We start from the raw sequence: 12,465 nt of genomic DNA on the forward strand, positions 1-12,465 counted from the left end.
TGTCGCCCAGGCTGGAGTGCAGTGGCCGGATCTCAGCTCATTGCAAGCTCCGCCTCCCGGGTTCACGCCATTCTCCTGCCTCAGCCTCCCGAGTAGCTGGGACTACAGGCGCCCGCCAACACACCCGGCTAGTTTTTTGTACTTTTTAGTAGAGACGGGGTTTCACCGTGTTAGCCAGGATGGTCTCGATCTCCTGACCTCGTGATCCGCCCGTCTCGGCCTCCCAAAGTGCTGGGATTACAGGCTTGAGCCACCGCGCCCGGCTAATTTTTGTATTTTTAGTAGAGATGGGGTTTCGCCATGTTGGCTAGGCTGGTCTCAAACTCATGACCTAATGTGATCTGCCTACCTTGGCTTCCCAGAGTGCTGGGATTACATGTGTGAGCCACGGTGCCTGGCTGTTTTTTTTTTTTTTTTTTTTAAAGACAGGACCTTGCTCTGTCACTCAGGCTGGAGTGAAGTGGTACAATCATAGTTCCATAGTAGCCTTGAATTCTTAGGCTCAAGTTCCTCCCGATTTGGCCTCCCAAGTCGCTGGGACTACAGGCACAGGCACATCCCACCATGCCCGGCTAATTTTTTTTTTTTTTGAAGACAGAGTCTCACTCTATCCCCCAGGCTAGAGTACAGTGGCGTGAACTTGGCTTACTGCAACCTCTGCCTCCCACGTTCAAGCGATTCTCATGCCTTAGCCTCCTGAGTAGGTGGGCTTACAGGAGCCTGCCACCACACCTAGCCAATTTTTGTAATTTTAGTAGAGACAGGGTTTTGCCATGTTGGACAGGCTGGTCTCGAACTCCTGGTCTCAAGTGATTCGCCCACCTTGGCCTCTCAAAGTGCTAGGATTACAGGAGTGAGCCACCGTGCCTGGCCAATGCCTGGCTAATTCTTTAATTTTTGTAGAGATGAGTCTCACTATGTTGCCGAGGCTGGTCTTGAACTCCTGGCCTCAAGCGGTTCTCTCAATCTCAGCTTTTCCAAGTGTTGGGATTACAGGAATGAGTCACTGTGCCCGTCCCCTAACACTCATTTCTCTCTATCTCTTTTTTAGAGACAGGGTCTCGCTCTGTTGCCCAGGTTGGCGTGTAGCGGCATGATCATGGGTCTCTACAGCCTTTATCTCATAGGCTCAAGCGATCCTCCCACCTCAGCCTCCCAAGTGGCTGGGTCCACAGGTGCATGTCACCACACCTGGCTAATTTTTAAGTTTTTTTGTAGAGATGGAGTTTCACCACGTTGCCTGGCCTGTCTTGACCTCCTGGGCTCAAGAGAACCTCCCATCTTGGCCTCCCACAGCTGAGATTGTAGGTGTGAGCCACAGTGACCAGCCTCATCTCTTTCTAATTTTTTTTTTTTTAAACTGTACTATTACACTGGTTTTTAAGTAAACAATAAAAAAAAATCAAGTTTTTTCACAGGCTTATTTTCTGTCTTCCCAGTCAGAATATGAGCCCCAGGAGAATAGGGATTTGGCTATTTGCCTCTCTTATTCCTGGCTGTGTATTCAGAGGCTAGAACAGTACTGGCCCAGGCAGCTCCTACTGTCCATCCATGGAAAGAACTCAGGGGATCCTTCTTCCGGGGTCTCCTAGACTTGCTCCCTCATCCCAATCACTCTCCACATTGCAGCCAGAGCCATCTTTCCCTGAACCACCCCCTGCTCAAAACGCTTCCTCTCTGACTCCCAGAAGCCCTCCAGGCCCAACAGGATCTGGCTGCCAGTGCCTGTCTGGCCTCACTGCCTGTCACCTGCCCCCATCACACACCACTCCAGCCACACAGACCTTCTTCCTGGCCCTGCCTCAGTGATTTGGTGTTTTGTGGTTCCTCTGTCTAGAACCCTTCTCCCCCAGCTCCTCCTCTTCTGGGTCTTTCTCATCATTTGGGCCTCCTCTGAGACGAACCTTCTGTGAACCACTCCCAAAGCCACCCATCCAGTCCCATTCATACCTTCCCCATTTTAGGCTGGGTTGGTGGCTCACGCCTGTAACCCCAGCAGTTTGGGAGGCCGAGGCAGAAGAATTGCTTGAGCCCAGGAATTCAAGACTAGCGTGGGGAACAGAGTGAGACCTTGTCTCTGCTAAAACAAAATAAAACAAAACAAAACAAAACAAAACAAAAAATTAGCTGGGCATGGTGGCACATGGCTGTAGTCCCGGCTACTTTGGAGGCTGAGACAGGAGGATCACTTGAACTCGGCAGGTTGAGGTTACAGTGAGCTATGATCATGCCACTGCACTCCAGCCTGGGTGACAGTTTCTGAGACCCTTTCTCAAAACACAACAAACTAGAACAAAATAAAATACACCTCCCCGATTTCACTGTCATCAGGATGCTCGCCACCATCTGGAATTCCTTACTGATTCCCTAGTTACTCCTGCATGACTGTCTCTCCAACAAGAATGTCAACTCCATGAGGGCAAGACCAGCTCTATCTCTCTCCATGGCACCCCCACACTGAGAACAGTTCCTGGCACTTTGTAGGCACCAACTTAGAACTGGTGAATGAATGGATGAATACGCCACTCTCATCTTGACAGGAGGAGGCCCCAGGCAGGCCAAGTTCAAGCCAGTGCCTGTATAAGTCATGCTGGGAATGCAGGGCTGTCCCCAGGAAAGCTGGGCCCCAGGACCTGAGGACACCTGTGGAAGTGAGAGCACTCCAGTCCCAGGTCTAGGGGGGAGCACTCACCTGTCCCCATGTAGACAGCGAGGGCTATGACCATGGCAGCTGTCACCACGCCACCCCAGGTCTTCACTTCAGGCCGCTGCATGCTGTTGAAGACGGGCACACTGCTGACGTGGCACTGTCCAGGTGAAGGGCAGGGTCATGGTGGGGAAATGACCTCACCCCCAGTTTCCAGAGGAAGGTACCTTGGGAACAAAGACCCCAGGGACAAGGGGCAAGTCCTGAGGCCCCTGCTCCGTCCTTCCCCCCAGGATTTCCTCCATCCTGCCTGGGTTCCTCCTCCTTCCTGGGTTCCAACCTGGGGTGGGGTGACCTAAGAGGACAGCAGGGACCTTGCAACTGGCACTGGCACCTGAAATCCGAAGCAGATGGTGGGCATGGCATTGAACACAGCCATCCAGGAAGCCGGCCTGTGAACAAACACACAAGGTGCTGCCACCTGGGAACTCCTCGGAGCCACCAACCCACCCACACCCTCACTCTTCATTCAGCCTACCATGGTCTCCAGCAACTGGCATTCTGTAGGTTCAGCCCACAGAAGTCTGGGAACAGGGAGAAGAGGCATCCCTATGTCCCAGGCCCTGCTGGGAGGGGGCCTGGAGGCTCCGAAAAGCCCCCCAGGACCAAAATCCAGAATTCCTGGCTCCTGGACCGGGGGTTTTGCTTCACTGGTTTGTTCCTTTCAAAAAAAGGAAATTTTTTTTTTTTTTTTTGAGACGGAGTCTCGCTCTGTCGCTCAGGCTGGAGTGCAGTGGTGCGATCTCGGCTCACTGCAATTTCTGCCTCCTGGGTTCGAGCCATTCTCCTGCCGCAGCCTTCTGAGTAGCTGGGACTACAGGCGCCCACCACCACACCCGGCTAATATTTTGTATTTTTTTAGTAGAGACGGAGTTTCACTATGTTAGGCAGGATGGTCTCAATCTCCTGACCTCATGATCCGCCTGCCTCGGCCTCCCGAAGTGCTGGGATTACAGGCGTGAGCCACCGCACCTGGCCCTGGTTTTTTTTTTTTTTTAAATAATAAATTCACCCTCAAAGATAGAGAAATTACAGATAAGCACATGCTGGAAACATGGGCAATTCTACCCTCAGGTTCCTCTACCCAAGGCCTAGCCTCACACTGGTTCATCTGTTGGATGTGGGTGGCAAAGTGCCTCCTGTCTCTGATTCTTGCTCTTCCCTCCAGTAACATGAGATCAGGGGCTCTTTCCTCCTTCCTACAATGACCAAGTCAGCCCTGAGGAGCTCATGAGCCTTGAGAAGAGCACCTGTGTGGCCTTCTGGTTCCTGACCCAGCACCTGCTGGGGCCCAAGTGGTGGCAGCTTCCCCATGTCTCCTAGGGCCCTCACCCTCACCTGGTCAGAATGTCCCCTGGGGTCATCTCTTTATCTGGCCAGATGTACTTGATGATAACGATGGCTGTGACGTACCAGGTCCCCACGACGCTCAGGAAGCTGCCGGGAAGGAGAGACTAAGTGTCCTCATCCCCAGCTGCCCCTTATCTGATTCCAACCCTAGGGACATCCACCTTCAGCTCTAGTGACCACAAGTGTCCACTGAGTGAACCAGGAACTATGCCAAGCAAAGACTCAGGAAATGCCTGAGAAATAGTTTCAGAGAAACCTGCCACAGCTAGGAGGGAGCTGGACAGCCAAGAGGGGACCCGATCATCATCTCTGGCCATTGGGAAGTGCTGGTTCAGCTCCATGGCTCAGAGACAATGCAGAGAGCAAGGCTCCAAAGCACACCTGGGACTTGAATTAGAGCAGTCCAGCCTGGGCAGGAGTTGTGGGCAGCCCATCCTCTGAGCCTGGCCTTTGAGAACTACGAGATGCCAGAGGTAAGAGGGTTGAGAGTACAAACACTTTTTTTTTTTAATTCCTGGGGAGGCGGAGTCTCGCTCTGTCGCCCGGACTGGAGTGCAGTGGCCGGATCTCAGCTCACTGCAAGCTCTGCCTCCCGGGTTTACGCCATTCTCCTGCCTCAGCCTCCGGAGTAGCTGGGACTACAGGCGCCCGCCACCTCGCCCGGCTAGTTTTTTTTTTTGTATTTTTAGTAGAGACGGGGTTTCACCGTGTTAGCCAGGATGGTCTCGATCTCCTGACCTCGTGATCCGCCCGTCTCGGCCTCCCAAAGTGCTGGGATTACAGGCTTGAGCCACCGCGCCCGGCTGAGAGTACAAACACTTTTGTGTCAACATTTATGGGAGCCTTGGAGAGAGTGGAGCATGGCCCCTGCACTTACAGACGGGGAAGCCTAGAATCCCACAGCCTTTCAGATGCTTAGACAGGAAACCAGTTTCCTTCCTTCATGCCAAGCTGCAGGTAAGATGCTGCCAGGCTGACAAACTCAAAGACCCAAATCCCTTCTTCCCAGGGACAGCCAGGAGGCCACCTTCACCATCCAGATACCACCTGTTCTTTCTTTGACAAGGACACTTAGAACTAAATTTCTCATGGATGCAAAAGGACACAGAACTGAATCTCTCATGGATGCATCCTTTTCAGTGATGGAGACAGAAAAGGATGGTCTTATCTGAAACCCCGCAAGCCCCGGTCTGCCCTGCTTTGCCTGCTCTTGCTCCCCAAGGTAAGGTGGCATGGAAGAGCAGGGTTCCCCAGGAGCCCGTAGGTCTACAGCTGCCCAGGATCACAGCTTCTGTCTGACCGGGGCTGGGGCCTCCATACCTGGCATATTTCTGGAAGCCGATCTCCCTGGGAATGGAGAGGGGCAGGATGAAGAGGAAGGCAGTGAGGCTGATGGTGAACTTGCGGTCTGTGTACCAAGGGCCGCTGGCCCCCTCTGGCTCTTTTGCCATCACAGCTATAACTGCACAGGGAGGAAGGAGGGAATGTCAAGCCAGGCCACCACGGGGTGTGGCCCTCCTGCTCTGCTGGGTCCCAGGACCTCCCTCTGCCTGGAGGGAGGATTCCCAGATGAATGCTGGGCCCAGGTAAGTCCTGGAGAGGTGTTCAGCACCTTTTCCCTCCCCCTAGGATCCCTGGGGCTGATAAGAAGAGATGGGGTAGGGACTGAGGGGGAAGCTCACTCTTGTCCTGCTGGTCACCAATGATGATTAGGAAGGCGATGCAGGTGCCAAAGGTGTAGACAGCGATGGCCACTTCACACAGCACACCTGTCAGCTTGCCACACACAGCCCACACCACCTCCTGGTAGGTCCTCTCATTGCTGGCCTGGGAGCAGTAGGCCAGGATGACAAGGCCGCTGATGATGAAAACCAGCATACCCTGCAGGCAGAGGCAGAACAAGAGCTTGTGGGACAGGCCTGGCAGCAGAGGGCGCCCTGGGCTCGCCTAGCATTTACTGGGCCAGTGCCCAAAGCAAGCTTGGCAAATCTCACAAGGGCAATTTTAAGAGACTGCTAGACGATGCTGACTTGAGATTTTCCTTAAAAACAAAAAGTTTTGTGAAAAATTGCAAACACACAAAAGTAAAGAGAATAGGCCGGACGCGATGACTCATGCCTGTAATCCCAGCACTTTGGGAGGCTGAGGCAGGAGGATCACTTGAAGTCAGGAGTTTGAGACCAGCCTGGCCAACATGGTGAAACTCTGTCTCTACTAAAAACACAAAAATTAGCTGGGCATGGTGGTGGGTGCCTGTAATGCCAGCGACTTGGGAGGCTGAGGCAGGAGAATCACTTGAAACTGGGAGGCGGAGGCTACAGTAGGCTGAGGTTGGGCCACTGCACTCCAGTCTGGGTGAAAAAGCAAGACTCCATCTCAAAAAAAAAAAAAAAAAGTAAAGAGAATAGTAAAAAGAACTGGCATGTATCCATCACTCAGCTTCAAAAATGATCAATGCATGGCCAACCTGTTTCATCATTCCCTTTCCCTCCCACTCTGCATTTATTGTGAAGCCAATATAAGCTATCATATCATTTCATCAATAAATATTTCTGTATGTAGTTCTAAAAGATAAGGGCCCTCTTTGTAAACATACCACAAAATCAATGTTATGCCTAAAAAATTAGAGATGTAATTGATGTTCAAATTTCTCTGATTGTTGGAAGGCTTTTGAAGCCTCATTTGGGTCAGAAGAAAGAACACTAGAATAGATTAGTCATGTCTGCCACATGTGAGGGAGGGGAGAGCAGTGCCATATCACTTACTGGCCATTCCTGACTCAAAACCTCCCTTTTGAGGCAAACTGCCCACCTGAACTGTACCTCTGCCCTCCCGGCCAGTGCACTCACCATCTGCAGTGCGATGCCTGCTGCCACGCCCCCCGCAGTGCTGAAGGCTGCTGGGAAGTTGAGTAGTCCTGCGCCCAGGCACGCGTTGACGACAATGAAGACGGCCCCAAGTGTGGAAGTGGTGCCTCTGTCTGGACCCCCAGGAGAGGCTTCCCACTCACTCTTGGGGGCTGTGTCCACACAGGGACTCTGAAGCAGCCGGGCCCGCTCCCCGGCATCCGTGCTCAAGCCCCACTCACTGTAGTCACTGTTGATGCTGGCCTGGGCCATGGCCCCAAGAGCCTTCTTCCTGCAAGGTCTGTGGGTTCTGCCTTACAACCACATGCCCCAGGCAGCTGAGCAACACCCACCTGTTTGGGGCTGCTAGCCTAGGACTCTTCTCAACCTAGATGGGACAAAGGCAAGCACTACTGTTATCCTAAGATGGGGGAACTGGGGAACAAAAAGGTGAAATAACTTGCCCAAGATCACATGGGTAGGATCCAAACCCAGGTATGCCTCTGTGCAGACAGTGCACTGGGTGCCAGAGTATGGGGAGACAGACACAGAAACAGATCAGGTGCAAATCATGCTTGTTTCAGGCATACGGACTCATTGGGCCAGTTAGATGTCAACATAAAATGGGTACTAACACATCAGCACTAGAGAGAGGCCCCATGTCGGGCAGGTGTGTCATGGATATACTTTATCTCATTCAATCCTTAGGACAGTCTTGTGGTCAAAAGGTTTGGAGAGATCCCATCACTGACCCAGGGTCATATATTAGCAAGTTGCACAGCAGGATTTGGATCCGGATCTGTCTGGCTTCCCAACCTGTTTTCACACCACAGGGTCCCAAAAGGACCCCTTGCCAAGAACTGAAATTCAACATATTACAGTCCAGCATGCCTCCCAGTGGCCCGGAGTCTAAATTCTGTGACTTTCGAGGACCTTTGAAATTCAGGCCAATTCTCAACTCCTCTCATGTGACAAAGCCCCCATGCCTGTCATGTTTGCATCTTCAGGAAAACAATGATTCATCCCATGCTTGGAATGCTCCCAACTCCTTTGCCAGCCACCCTTTTAGGTCCTATTTCTTCCCCATTTCCTAGGTCACTCACTGAGCTCTTCTTGGTGCCATGTAGGGGCCCAGAACCACTCAAGTTGGTTTCTTCTCAGAACTCTCTCATGTGCTAGCATCTCACTGGCCACTAGGCTTGCTCTCCTGGGCTAGATTACAATGATCAGTGCTCAACATGCAGTGCTGTTTGTTACTATAAACCACTATTGCTGCAGCTATGGAATGCTTTCTCATTCAATCCTCAATACAGCCCTAAAAGGTAGACATGACAGTCACCATTTTACCAAAGAGGAAGCTGAATCCCAGAAGGGATAACCACTCTCCCCTGAGTCACACAGTGGTCAGTGGTGGAGCTGGGATTCAAACCCAGGCCTGTCTGACCATAGGGCATCCATCCTTTTGTATCTGCCCCACTCCAGAGTCCAAGACAGTACCTTGGGTATGGCGGAACTCAGATAACAGGCTTATCACCTGACTGATTCTCTTTGCTCTCTGGGTAAACACTGTTGAGATGCAGTTTTTTTTTATTCTTCCAAGAATCTTCTGAGGCTCTGAGGAGCCCAGCCCTGAAAAAGGACCTTCAGTGTTCTCAAGGTTCAGCTCATAGCCTGAGACCCACAGAGAAATGATGGTCATAAAGAATCAAGTCCACCCCCAGATCAAGAGCAGCCCTGGACAGGGCTGTGATCTGGGTCTCTGAGTAGGCTCTGCCTTCAGAATGCTGACTCCTCCGCTGCCTATCTGTGTGACCCTGGGCAAGTCACCTCGCCCCTCTAAGCCTTTACATCATATGTTCCTGTGGGGCGTGTGTTAATATCAGTAAGGGTTTAACACTCAATAAATGGTCACTGCTGCTGTTATTTCTGCAGATGCCCCTTCCCATGTTGCCCACCACCAACTATGCCTGAGACTCTCCAGCCCTAAGCAAGCTAAGAGCAGAACACTGATCAAAACCAGAGCCTGGGCCGGGTGTGGTGGCTCACGTCTGTAATCCCAGCACTTTGGGAGGCCAAGTGGGCAGATCACCTGAGGTCAGGAGTTTGAGACCAGCCTGGCCAACATGGTGAAACTCCACCTCTGCTAAAAATACAAAAATTAGCCAGGTGTGGTGGTTCGCCCCTGTAGTCCCAGCTACACAGGAAGCTGAGGCAGGAGAATGGCCTGAAATCGGGAGACGGAGGTTGCAGTGAGCCCAGATCATGCCACTGCACTCCAGTCTGGGCGACAGAGTGAGACTCTGTCTCAAAACAAACAAACAAACAAACAACAAACAACAACAAAAAAACCCAAACCAGAGCCTGGTGCTGTTGGCCAGGTAACAATGGGCACAGAGGCCCTGGGATAGCTAATGGGAGAAAGAGCAGGAAGAAGCCCAGATTACAAGGGCAGGGACTAAGGGGGCAGGAAGGAGCCAGGGCAGTCTTCCCCAGAGGCTGCTATTAGCTGGTTACCACCCAGGCTGGCAAAATCTGCCAAAGACCCCTCCTTAAGTCTCCTCATTCCTGAGTCCCGATTTCAGGGTACTCATACAAAACTCCATTTTAGTCTCTACTCCCTCCCTCGTTTAGTCTCTATTTATTTAGAGACAGGGTCTCACTCTGTTGCTCAGGCTGGAGTGCAGTGGCACAATCAGAGCTCACTGCAGCCTCAATCTCCCAGGCTCAAGCAATCCTCCCACCTCAACTTCCTGAGTACCAGGGACTACAGGTGTGTGCCACCACAGCCAGCTAACTTTTTAATTTTTTTTTTTTTTTTGAGATGGAGTCTTGCTCTTGTTGCCCAGGCTGGACTGCAATGACACTATCTCAGCTCACTGCAACCCCTACCTCCCAGGTTCAAGAGATTTTCCTGCCTCAGCCTCCTGAGTAGCTGGGATTACAGGTGCCTGCCACCATGCCTGGCTAATTTTTGTATTTTTAGTAGAGATGGGGTTTTGCCATGTTGGCCAGGCTGGTCTCAAACTCCTGACCTTGTGATCCCCCTGCCTCGGCCTCCCAAAGTGCTAGGATTACAGGAGTGAGCCACCGTGCCTGGCCAACCTTTGACATTTTTCGTTCCTATGGGGAAGAAAATTGGCCCTTCAAAATTCAGGCCAATTCTCAACTCTTCTCCCATGTGACTTCTCCCACGTGACAAGCCCCCATGCCGGTCGTATTTAAATTTTCTGTAGACATGAGGAGGTCTCACTATGTTGCCCAGGCTGGTCTTGAACTCCTGTGCTCAAGCAATCCTGCTGCCTTGGCCTCCCAAAGTGCTGGGATTACAGGCTTGAGCCACAGCCCCCCACCTGGTTTAGTCTTTATAGCCCAGAGGGAAGAAAAGGGAACTGAGCAGATTCAGCCATAATGACTGCCCTAACCATTGGGCCATCCTCTCTGATGCCTTCAGCCCACTGGGGGTTTTAAAATGGTTAACAAGACCACTTGGGCTACTTCCCATCGCTCCTCCTGATGATGGACAAACAAAGCTGGGGACCATCCACTCATGAGAGGGAAAGGGGGAAAATTCATGTGCTCTCAGCCATCTGTCATCAAGCATGGAACCACGGCACTAGAGGAAACATCCCTTTGCTGGCTCTAAACCCAGAAAGATCTGTCAGATGTCACAGGGCTTCTTCCTCTTACACATCCTGTCACCCAGCCAGCAACTCAGCAAAATCAAAGCAGTGAGCAGTGAAGGCAGTCTTGGGACTCCCAGGCTTCCAGTGTAGTTAGAGAAGGAACCCTGCAAAGTGAGTGCTGCCAGAGCTGTGACCACCTCCTCCCCGCTGCTCATGTCAGACACAGAGGTCTAGAGTGACTCGTCCAAGGTCACAAGGCTTGGTGCGGCTTCCTGACTCTCCAACTAAAATGTTTCCCTTTGGCAGCCCTGCCCGAGTCCTGCACCATCTGCCAGCCTCTCCTGCAAACCACATGAGAGCGCAGGCTGGGGTCCTCATGGAACTCAGAAGCTGGGGGTCCCATCTCTTGCGGATTTTCTGCCTTGGTTCAAGATCTCTCGGCACCCCCACTGCTCACTGGCAAATTACTCAGCCCACCGTTGCACCTTACCTGCTCTTTCTCCCTGATGGGCTGTGCCAGAGGGGGTTTGCTCCTTCTCTCCAAAGGTCTGGGATCTGGTTCTCCTCACTTCCCTTTCTGGCCCCAATTTCTTTTTTCTCAAGACTTTGCCTAAAATTTGCTGTCAGCAGAGAGAAGAGTGGGCTACTTTTGTGGTGGCTTTAGCAGAGCTGGAGGAAACTGAGCGGCTCTCACTCTTACTCATGGAATGGAGCCTCAGGTCAGATAGGAAAACAGACCCAGGAGGGAGAGGTTAGACTAAGGTCACAGTGGGTAGGTGGCAGAGCCAGAATAGAAGCCTGATGCCCACATGCTCAGGCCAGAGATGTAGGCCCCTCAGATCCCAACTGGAGTGTGCTCCCAGTCCAGCCTGGGGTTGGAGCCCTGAAATAGAAAGGGTGGGCTGCTTTGTGAGGTGAGCCAGGGCGCACCCGGGCCAGGAGGCTGGGGCGGGGTGATTCGCAGGCCTGGAGCGAGGCGGGTGGGCTACTCTGGGGCAAACTGGGGAGAAGCTCCGGGACTCGATCCCGGCCTAGGACTGGGTGGAGACCCGCTGGCTGGGCTAAGGCGCGGCAGAGCCGGCCAACCGAGGGGCGGGCGTGGGGCGAGGACGCCGGGATCCGGACCTCTGCAGGGAAAGGGCCTGAGCTCTGCCGCGGTGGCGGGGGCTGAGGGGCTCCAGAGACCTCGGGGATCTAACACTTCCACCCTCCAGAGCCTGTCTCCGGCCACTTACCTTTGGGGATTCTTTCCCGAGCCGGCTGCGGAGACACGTGAGCATGGATCACATGACGCCCGCTCGGGCGGCCGCGGGACACGCTGGGAGTTGTAGTTTCCGCAAGTGTGACTCTTGGACCAAACCAGCTCCCTGAATCCTCAGCCCAACAGCACTGCCCTGAGCCAGCCTCGCGTCCAGCCAGCTCGTGTTTATCCTCTTACTGTTAGTGTCGGCCTCTTGACCAAATCAAACACTGCTCCTTCTTCCAAGGAAGAGCGTTAGGTCTGGCGTCTTTGCCAGTCCCGGGGCGGTGGGCCAAAGCTATTTGGCCTCATTATCCTCCCAGTCTCTGTCCGCAAGGACACGGCCAGAGCACTGGAGTGTTTTTTAACGAGTAATGTGGGGGACCTTGAGCCATGGTCTTTCCCGCAAGAGAGTGGGCTGGGGGCATGCCTATGACCCCAGGGTTTAGGTCCTAGAACAGTTTTTGAGGGTTTGTAGGTGCTCAGTAAATATTTGTTGAATGAAGAAATGGGCATCCAGTCCCGCTTCTGTTCTTGGTTGTGTGTCACTCATAAGTTGTCACGTAATCTCCAGCATCCCAATAGCCTCATTTCTGTTTTGTGGATATGCTCTCCACTGCACCTACCTCTTCATGCATCAGAGATCCAACCGATGAGGACATGCTGGGAATCCTTAGAAACCCAAGTCGTATCTTTTTT

At 52.6% G+C, this 12,465-nt stretch overlaps 1 protein-coding gene across 1 annotated transcript in view; it reads right to left on the reverse strand.

Annotated features, from left to right (window-relative positions):
• Positions 1 to 11,816, reverse strand: part of SLC38A7 (solute carrier family 38 member 7) — a 27,874-nt gene extending 16,058 nt beyond the window's left edge. The window contains exons 1-8 of the mRNA XM_026456884.1: positions 11,762 to 11,816; positions 11,017 to 11,146; positions 6,907 to 7,291; positions 5,740 to 5,938; positions 5,378 to 5,519; positions 4,046 to 4,144; positions 3,042 to 3,099; positions 2,693 to 2,807 (exon numbers count right to left, since the gene is read on the reverse strand). Coding sequence (XP_026312669.1) covers positions 2,693 to 2,807; positions 3,042 to 3,099; positions 4,046 to 4,144; positions 5,378 to 5,519; positions 5,740 to 5,938; positions 6,907 to 7,176 — 883 coding nt within the window. The 5' untranslated portion in view covers positions 7,177 to 7,291; positions 11,017 to 11,146; positions 11,762 to 11,816. The remainder of the gene's footprint in view (positions 1 to 2,692; positions 2,808 to 3,041; positions 3,100 to 4,045; positions 4,145 to 5,377; positions 5,520 to 5,739; positions 5,939 to 6,906; positions 7,292 to 11,016; positions 11,147 to 11,761) is intronic.
• Between the last annotated feature and the right edge of the window lie 649 nt (positions 11,817 to 12,465).

This window comes from Piliocolobus tephrosceles, chromosome 17, assembly GCF_002776525.5.
Source record: "Piliocolobus tephrosceles isolate RC106 chromosome 17, ASM277652v3, whole genome shotgun sequence".
Classification (NCBI taxonomy): Eukaryota; Metazoa; Chordata; class Mammalia; order Primates; family Cercopithecidae; genus Piliocolobus; species Piliocolobus tephrosceles.